The following is a 16,149-nucleotide window of genomic DNA, read 5'->3' as shown; positions in this document are numbered from 1 at the left end:
ACACCGTACAATAAGCTGTGTGGTGTGAACTCATTTTTCAGGGGGGAGTCAACTTATCAGACGTCTAAAAGGTGTGAAACAGAAAAAGTATGTTCATTTATCCAGTGGTGACGAGTTAAACGATGTCGAGTAAACCGAGTTTTTTAACATTAATAACATTAAGGGCTATGTAAGTCGGCCAAGACCACAAAACTGACGGGGATACTATAGATTACCACCTATGGAATTTCGGGTCTTTGAGTATATATCTGAACTCAGGAGACCGAGACGAGTTCAACGATACCCTACTTTTGAACCGGAGACGAAAAATAATAAAGTTATCATACTTTTTTCCAGCGATCACGCGATGATAGGGAGTCGCGTCGCTCTCTCCGCTAAGTCGGCTTCGCTATCGCGATCGGGAGTCGTCGCTTGCCGTTAAAATTGTCTTTAGTAGACGTTTCCCCCCTTTTTTTTACTTTGTTCAAGAACTACCGTGAATCAATAACTAGTGACGTTTAGCACATGGCGGCCTGCCAGCGGCTCCCCTCCGGGAGGTCAGTCGGGAGCACGAACAGTGGGAACGGTCGCCATGTTCGCTGCAATAAGTAACACTAACCGAAATGGCGATCGCGCGATGATCGGAAGTCGCGTCGCTCTCTCCGCTCTCGTATCGCGTGTTTAACCCTACTGGAGATGACCGTAGTCCGACGTCATGGTTTGCAGACTTTACCGAAAGATGGCAGTACCAGCAACTATGGTGCCGTCTTCATGAGAGCATTAAAAAAGTATGGTAACTTTTTGTTTTTTTTTGTAACTCTTTCTGCCCAGTGGGCATTAAGAGGGCCTCTAAAAGCAAACCCATTATGGGTTCGGCCAGGCCCACAATGGGGCAGCCGGGTGGTGAGGGACGGGGGACCGACATATCCAGACGGACACCCCTCGAAAAATTCCTGGGGATTTTTCGACCCGTTCAAATTCGATCCCGGGTCCCCCAGAGCGGTAGGCTGCCACCTTAACCGCTCGGCCATCCGGCCGCTGAGCGGTCAAGGTTAACAGCCTACCGCTCTGGGGACCCGGGATCGAATCCGAACGGGTCGAAAAATCCCCAGGAATTTTTCGGGGGGTGGTCCGTTCGGATATGTCGGGCCCCGTCCCTCACCACCCGGTCGCCCCATTGTGAGCCTGGCCAAACCCATAATGGGCCTACTATAAGAGGCCCTCTTAGTGCCCACAGAGCAGAAAGAGTTAAAAAAAAAACAATCTTGACCGCTCGGCCATCAGGCCAGTATGGTAACTTAAAAAGCATGATAATTTTTTTTATTTTTCGTCTCCGGTCCAAAAATAGGGTACCGTTGAACTCGTCTCGGTCCCCCGAGTTCAAATATATAATCAAAGTCTTGAAATTCCATAGGTGGTAATCTATAGTATACCCAAACTGACTACGTAACCGACGAGTGTCGAGTTATCCGGGTGACGACTTATGCGGACTCGACTGCATTTCTTCAAAATATTCATTTTTATTGATTTTGATTTTTAATTTTCGTTCGAAGGATTTTTTAAAAAATAACAGCAGGAACTGTTTCTAGACAGAAGTAATTTTGTAGTGATCAACATCCACTTGGGATACTTCAAGATAAATGGCGTCCAAATTCGACCAATACCGGCTGTTCATTGTCATTATTATTTTTTGTATTTATTAAGTTCAACACTCAAAAGTGAATATTTCACCACATCGACAAGGACAAATACGAGGCAAAAAGTTAGAAAAATAAAACGAACGAGCAAATATTTATTGTGACAATGCAGGCTGCAATTTTTAATCATATTTTTTAAATATAAAATATATGCTCTCCATCTCAAATTACTATTGGCTTGCCCCTGTACATTATACTTTTCCCGTCAGCAATAGAGTCATGCCGGCCATCTATCTAACACCTTTCGGGAAAAATTTCTGAATTGAAATAACATGACTTCCGGTTTATATTGGAAATTCGTTTACAGTTAATCGGGACCCCCTGCCCTTAATCTTACCACATCTGTCTCGATTTTCATCTATCTAACTCTGTTATGTAATCTTTGTATTTATGCTTCTCGTGTCTGCTATAAAAGATAAGACAAAATTTGCTTTAACTAACAGTCACCATACTAGTTCTCGTTCTCGTTCTCGTTCTCTCCTTTTCTCATGAGTTACGAGACCCATTTATTAATAATTTAACACTGGTTACAGTTGTAAACATGTATAAAAAAAACTAGTAAAAAGATTAAGTTATAGGACATTCAAACAATAATATATTTACAAAACATAAATGTGAAAAAATGACAAAAAATACACAATATCCGCAGGGTGACGATATCCATCACCGCGCCATCCAAACTCCGTTCTCGAACAACGGACGACAATGGGAATTTATAAGTCTACAATTTTTTTCAAATTGCAGTCCAACAATGCACGTAACAATGGCAATGATGGTTAGCTAACAGCTGTGTTCATTATTTTTAGGATTAAGTTGTTGTTGGTTAAATTATGGCAACGCAACACTTGGGCGATCTGCCTGGGGGAATGCCTTTCGGGAGGTCTTTTAAGGGAAACTGGCCCCTATTTAGGCGTTACAGAGTGGAGAAAAGCCGGGAAACTTCACGTGGCCAGCCTGTCCGAGCGGGGCACGAACCCCACTACTGAACTCCCAGTGTTCAGGGTACGAAAACCGTTTGGCGACTGGTGGGATTAAATATTTGATTAAAATTTTCCTACTAGAAACAGTTTCTATTTCAATTTATTACACTGACAATTTATATAATGGCTTTTCACTATAAATTTTAATTTGATATATTAATCGATACTAAGTTACACGCGTGCAAAGTATTTGTTTCCTCATTGCTAAACAAAGCTTGAAAAATAAATTATTTGAGAAAGTTAAATACGCAAATTACTATGCTAATTATTAAGTTTATAACTTTGTTATTAGTTCGTTAATAATTTGAATATTCAAATTACGTTATTTAGTTTTCAATGCAGAAACCATTAATTCTTAAATATTCAGTGCCACACCAGAGTGATAGATTGGAAATATTCGAAAGTATTGATTGTAATTATAAATTATTAAAGAATAAACTATTATAATTTAAAATAATTATTGAGTATTTTCAAAAATTCGAATACTTTGTGGTTTAAAAAATAAATTGTTGAATGGTGCTTTCAAGCAATTTGTTAATATTTTCCCCCGGCTGTTATAGTAACAAGGAAAAGTATTGGAATCGTGCCAAATTTGACCTTCCGAGATTTTTGCAAAATTCCATGTTTTGAGATCCCCAAACCCAAAAAGGTTAAAAAAATCTAGCTTCTTAACTTCTAATTGCTAAAAATCTAGTTGCTTAACTTTCCCAGCAACGTGTAAAACTGTATGTGGCGCTATCAGTTATGATATTTATTAAAAACATTTATATTTTTAATTACTATAAAATGGCAAAAAGCTTAATTTTGAGGGCAGAGATGGGTTTTATAAAAAAATTAAAAAAATTGTAAATGCTAATAATAAATCATCATTAAGTCCGACCCTACTCGAGTTATGACACACGACCCTCTTTATCTCTCTACCCCATAGACCTTTAACCATTAAAATATAATAGCATCAATCCCCCTAATACATAAACCTCCCTTCAAAATTTCGGAAATTTTAGACAACAGTGAGAGGCGTTATGCTTGAGAATAGGCGAACAAAATAGTGTCCTCTACACACACATTAACATCCATACATACAGAAAAAACCCCGAATTTTTTGCATTTATCGACGTTTTAAGGTCCCTGAGTCAAAAGAATATAAAAATTTTTTGGGTCATTTTTTGACCAATCGCCACAACAGAGGAAAAGCTCTGTTATATATCGCCAAAAAATGTCTTGGAAGTGTGTTTGTATTAGTGTCGATTTCGTTTAATATTTCAGTATAGGATGAAGATTAAGATACGAAATTTGGCACGATAAGTTGTGTGTAAGGGGCATAGATGTTGTTAAATTTTGGTGGTTAAAGGTCGAGGGAGTGAGGAGGTAGAAGGGGTCACGTGTAGTATCTCGAGAGAGGTCGGGCTTAATGAAGATTTTGCTTGTTATTAGCATTTACACTATTTTTTAGAAACTCATCTCTTATCTCTACTCTAAGAATTATATCTTTCTTGACTTTTTATAATAAATAATAATACAAAAAATTTTTATATAACAAAACCTCATAACAGATGGCGGCACACACAATTTAATTTATCATCATTATGAATACTCACGTTATTTTTAAAATAAAATATCATAACAGCCGGGAAAGTTACGCAACTCGTTGCTAGATTTTTTAAAATTTATTATAGTTTGTAAATAAATTTTAATGTTAAATATAAAAGTTAAAGTATAATCATAAATTTTAGTTATTAGTTCAAATTCAAATGCTTAAAATATTTATTATTAATTAATTACTGTAGGTATGAATAATGTAGTCCATACTTTATATATTGAATGTGATTATTGATTATTTACAATTGTGAGTGATGACAAGTTTAATTAACTAGAAAAAATTTTATAATTATTTTATTTTATGCCTTATTAGCATCAATAATTTCATTTTAACTTTTATATATATACTGGTATATATATTTTTCATTTAAATGTATTAAAACTTCAACAATTTTCCAAACATAACCATTTAAAATTGGGAATAATAATTTTTATTTTCACTTATTATTTTGCTAGAATTTTCTATATTTTATATTAATATTTAAATTTTGAATCGTGCTTATTCTGAAATTAAGGTACTTAAGAATATAAACCGAGTAAATTATTATTCCAATAAAATTCGAATATCAAATCTTTTATAGAATAAAGCACATTTTTTAGTGAAAATGTTGAAAGCTAGTGTTTAATATTTGAATTTTTTCCTTTCTAACATAAAATTTATTATATAATTCTAACGAATAAAATTATTAATTAATTATAAATAAATTAATATAATTTATTAATAATATATTTATTTCATTTTTAATGAGTTTTGAAGGAAACGAGAACTAATGTAATGTATAAAATATTCTTAGTACTAAGCATTAAGTACTGTACGTATGTTCTCTTATACGCTGTATTGTATAAAATATAAAAGTGCATATAAAAAAAGATGAAAAATTCAGATTTTATATGAAGCTAAGTAAAACGTCAAACACAAATACGTGCAATTTCGCATTAATCACTGGCAAAGAATACGCCACTTCGTCGTTCAATCTATATAGCAGTAAATGGCCAATTGTATACACGTTAAACGTATCACTTACAATACTTGTTTGTCACAAAAACCTGTGTATTTGCATATTACTTTAGTTTTTATAGTAATTAATTACTGTATTTTACGGACTATAAGACGCACTTTTTTCTTATAGTCTGTCTTATAGTCCGTAGCGTCTTATAGATATTTTTTTTTTTTAAATTGCTTAAAAATTAAGGTGCGTCTTATAGTCCGTAAAATACGGTAATTACACAAAACAGAAATAATTATTATTAATGCCCAAGAAAAAATACGTTTGATAGTTTTTTAATGCTCCAAAGTGTACAATGATAAAATTAAAATATTGGCAAATAGTTTCTATTATTTTTTAAATTTTAACAATTCTTTATACACGAAAATGCTTTTTAATATATTGAAAGCTTACTTTTTGAATTATATATAATATATATATACTGTATATAAACCATAAAATTCAAAGTGTTTATTAATATTTTAATTTTGTTCTAGCGACAGAGAAGTAAATTATTTTTTTAATGTATCTATTGGCAAAAAGTTTACAAAATAATTAACTAAATATAATTCTTACAAAAAAGGATATAATTTTTAAAAATATATATTATATTTACTGACAATGATATGACGCGAAATAAATGCGCCATTACGCCATTACTGCGACAGGTAGCACATAGCACGTGCCCCTGTACATCATACTTTTCCTGTTCACAATAGAGTCGTGCCGGTTAGGTATCTAACTCCGTTCGGGGGAAAATGTTTGTATTGAAATAATGTGACTTGCGGTACAAATCGGAAGTTCGTATATAGGTAATCTGGTCCTTTTTCTCTTACGATTTCCACGTCTAGTCTCAATTTTCATATATCTAACTCCTTTCTGGAGATTAAAGAAAGGCTGTTAGATAAGGGAAGACGGAGGGAATTTATAGATGTACAATTTTTTCACATTGCAGCCCAACGGCCCAATAATTTTTCCGTAAACTCAATATTTACAATACACTTCCCGCATAGTTTACACAATCTGTTGCCAAAATTAAAAAATAAATTATTATCACATAAAAGCAATTATTCTAGCATTTTTACAAGATTTTTTTATTTAAACAAGTCATGCAAGTCTTTCGGACGTTAAGGTTAGGAACTTCGATCACGTGCGGGGCCATCACAATCTGTGTAACGTGGATCACTTTTCAAATATTAATAGTAGACCAGTAACAAGTAGTAGCTGTTGGTCATCCTCTCTTTCGGGAGGACGTCAACGACTGCGTTTGTTCGAATTACTTCAACCCCCTTCCTCAACAGACCCTTCTTTCTATCAAACCATCGGTAATGTTTTAAGTTGCATCTTGTGAAACCGTGTCCTTTTCGTATTGTTGACTTGTTAAACACTGACTTTATAGTGTATTTTGAAGACACATGGCTAATTTTCATCGTTTATCTTCATTTAGTCAACTAAATAAAGATAAACGATGAAAATTTGCCATGTGTCTTCAAAATACACTATAAAGTCAGTGTTTAACAAGTCAATGTTTTAAGTTGTTTTCGAAGGTGCCGAGTTTAAATATTTGGTAAATTTTTCGCGAAATTTGGTTGGTTGGTAGATTTCCATTTGATATTTGGCTGTGAATGGTATATTTTCTTAAATCAAATTCTATAATATTATATTATATTACAGGGTTATAAATAAGAAATAATCTAATAATCTTAATCTTTGTTGTTGTCATTTTTTGCCCGAGCAACTCTGGGCTCATCTGCTAGTTATTTATAAATTTAAATATTTTATGCTTTTTTTATAATAAAAATAATATTTTTGATTTTTTATTAAGACTGATTGTAACCTCGACGGTTACGCACGCGATCTCCGGCAGATGGAGTGAAAGATTTAATAATTTTGAAAATCGAATTGGTTAATTTTTTTTACAAATTCATAAAGGAATTTATACGAAGTAGTGACGTCACTCCATTGTCTACGTTTGTTATGAGCTGAATTGATTAGGTTTTTATATAAAATCAAATTTCTGTTGCCATGAGCTCATTCAATTATTTACTGATTTCAAATATTACATGATTATAAACAGACATTTCATTAAAAATAATAATAAATTTTAGTTTGGAATTATTACTGTATTGACACAGTATTTACATGTTGCCAAACGTGGAGATTTAGGGAATGAAAATTAGCGATTTTAGAATGTGTTTTTTCTACTGACAATGTGTTGTGACGTCACAACATGATAATATCGTTATCATATGACGTCACAACATGTCACAACGAATTCGTGAACACGTTGAATCGTCATGCGAAATCTTGAGTTCCTGTTGGACTTAAGATTTCTTAATCATAACGTCACATTTTCACGAATCCACGAAATTTCTGGACTCAGACTCTTCCATCGCCGACAGACATCGTGGCGCGTGGACATTCAAAATTTGATATCTCGTATAGATTTAAATATTGGCTAATTTGAGATTTTAGATTTTTCTGGTAATATACTCGCATTCCTTTTTGCATGCGCTAATTTTTCTGTATGTCTGCTTCTACTCAAACATTTCATGCTAGTGAGTGAGTGATGCCAATCTAGTTTTATTATATCGATATTTTAAATACAGTGCATAAATAATTTATTTATTTTTACTTTACGGTCTGTATTCTTAATTGCAGTTTACTATCACAATAGAAAATTAATAATTTAGGCTCATATTATACAAAAGGAAATAAGCCATTTAAAATATTCACATACATTTTTAAGTAAATGAATGAGTAATAATTTATAAGTATGAATGACATATTAATCATATAGTATATTTCATAACAATTGTGAGAAACAAATAAAGGTGGAAATACGACGGCACAGGGTCAGTACCCTTATTGCCACTTACACGTCGAGTTGGTAAAACTCACCCACTTTGTCGTTTCGGATGGCTTTTTATTGAGTGGCGAGGGGGTTGAGCAAGTCGACAGCTGGTTTGGAGTGACAGGAGACAGGTTTAACAAATAAACAAAGCATTTATTAATATCTAAAGTTAACATACAGGAGGTCTACAAGGCTAAACTCGGTTAAATGCGATTAATATATACAAAAGGGCAGCTGTTAGCTAAGCCTATTCTCGTTGCTAGAGAGAGAGAGAGTTCACAAATCACTAACAAAAAATACCTCTATGAGGAAACGAACGGTATGCATCGATCATTTCGTAGGAATCGTATCCTAATCGATATGGCGAGCTTCGTGCAAGTTCGAAGCCTTGATCTGTCTTCTACCGGAGTCTTCTCCTTTCGTTGAGCCGGGAGACGAATTTATCACATTGACAAGTATAACTTCCTTTGGATCTCCCTGAGCTTCCGGGAGGCTCGAGCTTTTAAAGGGGTCACGTGATCGTCCATGTTGACGATGATAGATGAAAGTTGACTTTCCCATCTGACTGCTGACAATCGGGGTGACATCCGGTCCGAAACTATTCGATAGTTTTTCTATCGGCGGATGTTTACAATCTTTCAAAAAAAAATTCGCGATACTTTTTTTTCGAATTTTCCTCGAAAATTCGCAGATTTCACATAAAGAATTATGTAAATTCAGTATATTAATTACTCTTTATTAATTGGAAAACATAAAAATCTACATTTAGACTTTAAAAAATGAAATTTGTTTTTGTCAAAATTTTTCAATTTCGATTTTTTTCTTGCATTTTAATTCTTATCGGGTTGCAATTTTCAAAAATTACAGACCTATAAATTCCCGCTGGCGTCTCTGTTGTTGTATGTCCTTCCTTAATCTCGAGAAAGGAGTTAGATAGATGAAAGTCGAAACCAGATATGTAAAGCTTAGAGCCAGAGGAAGTAGCTTTCTATATCTGGTCGTGACTTTCATCTATCTAACTCCGTCCTCAAGATTAACAGACGGACAGACATAGCCTGCGTCAGTTGATAATGCAATTTTGCTATTGCAACACGTGGTCGACAGAGAAGGATCTTACATTCAGCACATTCTTTAAATGTGTAAAATGTAATTTGTTTTTGAAATTTTCTTCACTTGTTTTATAATTGTCATCTTTCAATACACATTGGTGTGAAAATTTTAACTAATTTTCTTTCCTCCTAAATCTCTTTGCCATGATCTGCATTGCATATGTACAGAGTTTCATTCGATTCGGTTCAGTAGACTGGCTCCACGCGTGTCTGAGTACCGTCGGTAAGTTATAAGTCATTTATTATATTGAAATAAAGCTTTCATTTTATTATTTATGCGTTGAACTGAATTATATCTTATTTTATTTAGCACACTTCAAAATAAACTTAAGTTAAATTTATTTGAAATAACTTTAAATTAATTTGAATCATATTTTTAACTTATTTAATTTAAAACATGCTCTCGATTTTAGTAGTGTCTTGCCCCTGTACATCACACTTTACCTGTTAACAACTGAATCATACCTGTCGTCTAGTTCCGTTCTCGAGATTAACAAAGGACAGACAGACAAATGTCAGTGGAGACTTAGGAAAAGAAAATATAATAGCGATAAACTGTAATTTTAAAACTAGATTATTGTGACATTTTCACAATCCAACTTTTTAATCATATTTTAATTTAAAAATAATTATTACATTTTGACGCTGAGACTGTTATAACTTTTTCTCTATGTTGACTTTATTTTTCACGTGACTTTTATCACAGAAAATGTGAGTTCACGTGAATATTGTACACCTTAGAGGGTTCAGTGAAATATTATTGATCTCAGTTTTTCGTAAGGATCAATTCTATACCAAACTCATCGCTCTATATAGTGAGGTAAAATCGCGGTAAAATTTTGACTTGAAATCACATGACTTTGGAAGTTCGTAATAGTTAATTCGTAATCCTTTCATATAAAACTTTCCGTATTTGATCTCGATTTTAATCTATCTAACTCTCTTCTCGAGATTAAAGAAGGACAGACCGACAGACAGTGGACGACAGTGGTAACATTTAGGTCTGTAATGTGAAAATTGCAGCACAGTAAGCTTATTACATATCAGTTTAAGCCGTGAGATTGGTTTTCTCCATAAATTTCGAACCATTTATCAATATGTGAAGGATTTACTATAGGCCTACGTCTATTTTAATTACAACCGTAGATTTTAAGAGTGTAAAATTTTAAATTATAATACACTTTACTATTTTTATCCATTGAATGACTTTTAATACATATTTTTATTTTCTGTTTCTTTAAATAGAACATCTGCCGCTGTAGAGAGTGGATTAATGATAAAATGGAAGGATACCATCACTTATAAGATGCCTAAGAAGAAAAAGGATTCGAATACAATTAGACCACTTAACCTTTTAGATTTACAAGGAAGTTTCTACCTACTCTTTTTGGGTTATGTTATAGGGCTTTCATGTTTAATTATTGAGTTAATAATCGATTTTTTCCTAAAATGTAGTAAGAAAAAGAAAGTTAAAGTTATCCCTTTCTCACATTACGAACGAATTTATTACTAATTGAACTCGAGTTAATTAATTAATATTTACAATATAATAATATAATTCTGCAATAAATCAATGAATTTTCATCAATTAAACTAGCTTTAAATGAAATATTCACAAAATGGGTGAAAATTAAGTAGTATTTTAGCATAAGGTCCAAATATTAAAAATTTACCTTAAATCCTCCCATTATAATATCTAAGAAAGTAAACTAAATGTAAGTTTATTTTCTAAAATAGTTTTCATTATTAACAATTAATTATTAATTTAATTTGACAGTTTATTTTGCCACATTATTATATAATACCTTCTCATAGAAGAATTAATCTGCTATAAAAGTTTAATTATAAATCAGATATTAATCGTGTTAAGTTAAATAATTCTAAATTATATACAATAAAAGTATAATTATCGTTTCTAATTTAAAGTAAATTAATTATAATTAATATATAAAAATGTATTATCATCAGAGTTTTAATAGGGAAGATCATTGTTTATTTGGATGATTATTGTCAGTTACTTTAAAGCTATAAGCCTTAAAATATCTGTTAATAATTAGGCTTCTCATAGTTGCCTCAATTATTTTTAAATTTGTAAATTTCTCTTTAAAATTTTCAAAAATATTCTACATTAAGATAACCACTTCAATAGCTTATAATGATAATTATTTTGCTAGGCAATTGTTAAATTTACGTTTAAAAAATATACTTTACGACTATATTCAGCAGTTTTTGTACACGTAGGCCTATATCTGATGATAAATTAAATCGAAATATTTTTCTGGCAAGAATTACAGGTTGTACAATTCAGAATTTAATCTAACAATTGTTTATTGGATTATAAAGATTGTAAAAATAATTCTTTCTGTTAATTGACGGATTTCGTTAGTAAAATTTCTAATAAAATAGTAAAGACTAAATAGTTAGACTTAAATAAATCATAATTTTTATTGAAAATAATGTTTTTTTCCCCCCTATCTTTAAGGAAAAGTTGTATTTTTTTACAAACATCAGTATTATGTTAGCAGTAAAATATGTACTTATTGTTTGTGTCTATAAATTTTGAACAATGAAAAATAATTATTCATTTTGATTAATGAGAATTTAAAAAAAAACATGAGTTTTATATACAGCAGACTTTCGATAACTCGAAAACTTTTTGTCTACGAATTTACTACTATTACGAATTATTTCACATATCTTCGATGGCCGAGTGAATAGAACCATTGAATACTAGCAATTGGTCGCGGGTTCGCGCCTCACCGACAGACTGGCTACTATTCAAGTGTGTAATGCCTAAATACGGGCTAATTTTCCATAGAAAGTCCTCCCGGAATACATCTCCCCTTGGCAGATCGTCGTTGCGTTGCCATATACTAGCGAAACCAAATCTATCGTATTTCTTAATTGAGTTCTGAAAGTTTTAAAAAGAAGTTCGAAAGCATCCTGTTTTTATTAATGATATACTTTCTAAAAAGTTCCTTGAAAGCCTTTCTATCATTATTGAAAATCAGAAAGGATTTCGAGCTGAAAGCCTGGTAATGATGGACAAAGTGCCAAACAGATGCCGAGGGGGATAAAAACTACTGAACACTGGTCTTGGATTTGTGTTGGCCAAAGTGGAGTTTGTCGGCTTTTCTTCACGTTTACAACACCTAAATACAGGTTATCTCGGGAGACATTGCCCACGCTTCGCGTTGCCGTTTACAAACAAACCAAACTACTAAGGTGGCAGTCTCCTTCTCTGAAGACCTGGGATTGATTCCAGACGGGTCGAAAAATCCTAGGAATTATTCAGGAGGTGGTTCATCCGGATACGTTGGGCCTCGTTTCTTACTACTTGGACGCGCCCCATTTGAGGATCTGCGCGATCTTGGATATAATAAAGGATTTGATAAAAAAAAAAAGTCCTCTTAGTGTCCACGGAGCGGAAAAAGTAAAATAAAAAAGTCATAAGAATTTAAGCGTTTAAGAATAAGATCGTTACTTTAATCACGAAATCGTCGTTAAATCTTCGAATTTATGAGTTAATTCGGATAAAAAAATAAAATTCTAGTTAAGAAAGTTCGGATTATCGATGATCTATTGTATTTTTTTTAAATAAGGACATAAATTTTACATAACAAGCTATTACGCAATCAGTGTGATGGATGAACATTTCTTATGTTAATTTTTAACGAAACTCTCTGTGAAATTCGAAATTTAAATGTAGCCAATTAATAGTTTTTTTAGTAAAATTAATAAAATTTTTGATTTTAAACAAAGCAGGATTTACATAAAGCTAAATAAGCTTAGCGTTACGAGAAGGCTCATCTGTTCTCAAAGGGTAAGGGCCTCTTGTATGTGTAGTGTAGGTCAAATCTGGCTCTGATTTTGCATTAATGTCTAAAGACAAATTAAAACACAATTCAAAAAATATAAAAATTATTTATTTTTACAATTACTTTTCATATATGTCAATATACGCAAAGTATTCTATTCAAATCACATTTATTTACTGAAGCGAAATTAATGAGAGAACGGCAAGATAGCAGGCCTACATTTATTATAGAAATATGCATCTGATTTTTTTAAAGATGAAGCAAATTTCGAGAAAAAGTCCTTGAGAAATTAATGATATGCTCGGATGATTGTGGTCATAGCTCTAACAAAAAAGGAGTTGTTTTTTTCAACAGTGACATTTCTACTCAATAAATCCATGCAGAGGTTGCCAGAAGGATTATATGCTGCACACAGATTACGGATGTAATTGCCATTCATCATTTGTATACTCTTCTTAACTACGGGGAAAGCTTCTTTTCCGCAAGCAGCTTCCAAATGGTTAAAGAAGCACTCGTAAAATTGATTAAAGTAACTAAAAGAAAAAAAAAAATTTAATAAACTAAATAAATAGCCATTAAATGTATTTGAATGTACTTACCAGCAGCCTGTTGGTACTCGTATTTCCGGATCGTTACCTGTTACGATATACATAAGGTTTTCTAGATTATTCAGACAGTTATGTCGAGCATTTGCAAACGCAGTCGCCAAGCATGGGGCGTATTTCAAGAATTCTGTAAAAAAATTACGTATTTTTTAATGAATGCTATTAAAAACCGATTCGTTTGCATTTATTAATATATTTTTGCACACTTACCTGTCTGAAATTTGCTACCTTTCAAGCAAAATTCGTTTATAACCATTCTCTGATTATCAGTCATGAAGTCAAAGATGAGATGATGCTCTTCAGCCGTACAAGTATCCATGAAGTTATCGATACATTTCCACATAGCGTCTAAACGACTGCAATAATCAATAGAGTAAGGAATTAAATTTAAATGCTATTATTTAACTGTTTTTAAATTATTATTATGATTATTAATTAAAACTTACGCGCATCTGCTGTCCAGTGCTTTTTGATCTTTTGGTACCAGACCTCTTCTGGCAGTCAAAAATACTGGTGCCAAACATAAATCAAATTGTTCGGTGTGACATTCGTCTTGCAGGCTTCCCATTACAACTAAAAAATTGGAGAAAAATTAATAATTTTATGAAAATGCAACGTTTAAGGGGGTAAATACTTACGGAATGCGAAATAAATCAAAAAAGTATACAGTCCCTTCATATTCACTAATGACTGTAACCAGAGAACGAGCAGTAATTGAAATTTGAACGTGTAAACTTTCAATTTATATAAATCCAAAAGTTTCCTTATACTGTTAATCCCGGAAAGTTGGGAGAATTAAGTATTAACATATATCAAGTGAACAATAGTTCGAATATAACGAGAAAATAGTAAAATAAAGAATAATTTGCGTGTTAAACAATAATAACTAAGTTTCGAAATGTCAAAATAGAGAAATGACGTAAGAAAAAGTATAGTGAAGCTAAGTAATAAATAGTATGATATAAATTAGTCAGGAGAAAACAGATAATATCTCTCTCTCTTAACTAAAATCTGAATGTTTTTGGTTTGGCGTGCTTTAATGAGATATAGCAACGTGGCACACGGGCCTAACATTCCCTGATGTGCCAAGTATGATGCATTTCGGCAGGACTTTCAATGGAAAACTGGCCTCATTTAGATGTTAGGCACGTGAAGAAAACCAGGAAAACTTCACTTCCCTTGGCCTTGATCAGGCACGAACTCACACCAACTGTCAATTTTATCCCCTCGTCTACTGATGAATGGAGAATGTTGCTGGAAAAATAATTTTATAAAATCAAAATATCCATTAAAAAAAATTCGATTTTTCATTCCTCACCGTAATGTGCAAATATCAATCGAAGGATGCAGGTTGCATAAATTCAGCATTAAACAGGGAAAGACTGGAGGCTCGTCGCTCTAGTACAGTGGCTCTTAACCTATTTGAAGTCACGGAACACTTTAAAATATTAGAAAAATTTGCGAAACAGCAAAATCATTAATAACAAAAATATGCGTGAATATACCCTTTCATTAAAAATTATATATTACAGAATACATAATAGTAAACAAATAAGTAAAAAATTATATTTGTAAACACTAATAAAACTTTTATAAAATGGAAAATGGAAGTCCATTATAATGCAATACACGAGCTTGTCGGTTTTTGCAGATTTCATCAACATGGCAACGCACCACTTGGGCGATCTGTCTAGGGAGATGCCTTTCGGAAGGTTTTTTAAGGGTAACTGGCCCCTATTTAGGCGTTACAGACACGAAGAAAACCTGGAAAACTTCACGTTGCCAGACCGTTTTGGCGAGGCCCAAACGGTCTGGCAACGTGCGAAAATATTCTCATGTTTTCCTTGGATGTTTGTATTAAGCTATTCAAAAAATTAAAAATATCGGCTAAGTATGCCATTTTAACGAATCAAATAACATTTTTAAGACATTTTATAGAAGCATTTATATTTTAGAAAAAGGCCAATAATTCATTCTTAAGTTCTAAAAATGGACAAAACTCAAAATGACAAAAAATATAACAAATTTGTTTATTCGTCTATAAACCCCCTTTTCAGTGGCTATCTAAATAAATGATTATATCCGGCAAATATTGCTAATTTTAACTTTATATTAAACAAATATTATACTATTTATTCGTAAGCTAAATTTTAATTAATTTATGTAAAAGCAGGAAAATTATTATATAATATTTTATTTCCAAGGGAAATGTTCTCTTATAAGGGGGAATACATTTTCACAGTAACAATTATCAATTTGGTTAACATACTTGTAATACATACAACATATAAGTGTAATGATTATAAAATAAACTGGTCTAATAAAATCATTTAAGTTACAACAACATTATTTGATGCATTTAAATAACATAAACACAAATTATCTAATGATACATTATTAAAGAAAAGCAGGAAAATTATTTAAAAAGGCCGCAAAGTTTCCTTGTCTGATCTACACAGATTAGAACACAATAATCGACCAAAATTGTTCCTATTGTACGTTATTGTATTCGATTCCCAAGT

At 32.3% G+C, this 16,149-nt stretch overlaps 1 protein-coding gene across 1 annotated transcript; it reads right to left on the bottom strand.

Annotated features, from left to right (window-relative positions):
* Nucleotides 1–13,108: 13,108 nt before the first annotated feature.
* LOC136988331 (uncharacterized) lies at nucleotides 13,109–14,384 on the bottom strand. Its single transcript, XM_067286212.1, has 5 exons — nucleotides 14,266–14,384; nucleotides 14,074–14,200; nucleotides 13,838–13,983; nucleotides 13,622–13,754; nucleotides 13,109–13,555 (listed from the first exon to the last, which is right to left on the bottom strand). The coding sequence occupies exons 1-5, from the start codon at nucleotides 14,303–14,305 to the stop codon at nucleotides 13,312–13,314; spliced, it is 690 nt and encodes a 229-aa protein (XP_067142313.1). The 5' UTR covers nucleotides 14,306–14,384; the 3' UTR covers nucleotides 13,109–13,311.
* Nucleotides 14,385–16,149: the final 1,765 nt, after the last annotated feature.

This window comes from Centruroides vittatus, unplaced genomic scaffold (assembly GCF_030686945.1).
Source record: "Centruroides vittatus isolate TY-2023 unplaced genomic scaffold, ASM3068694v2 scaffold_3293, whole genome shotgun sequence".
NCBI classification, from domain to species: Eukaryota; Metazoa; Arthropoda; class Arachnida; order Scorpiones; family Buthidae; genus Centruroides; species Centruroides vittatus.
Note: the sequence above shows the minus strand (reverse complement) of the source record. Positions and strands in the feature narration are given on the sequence as shown.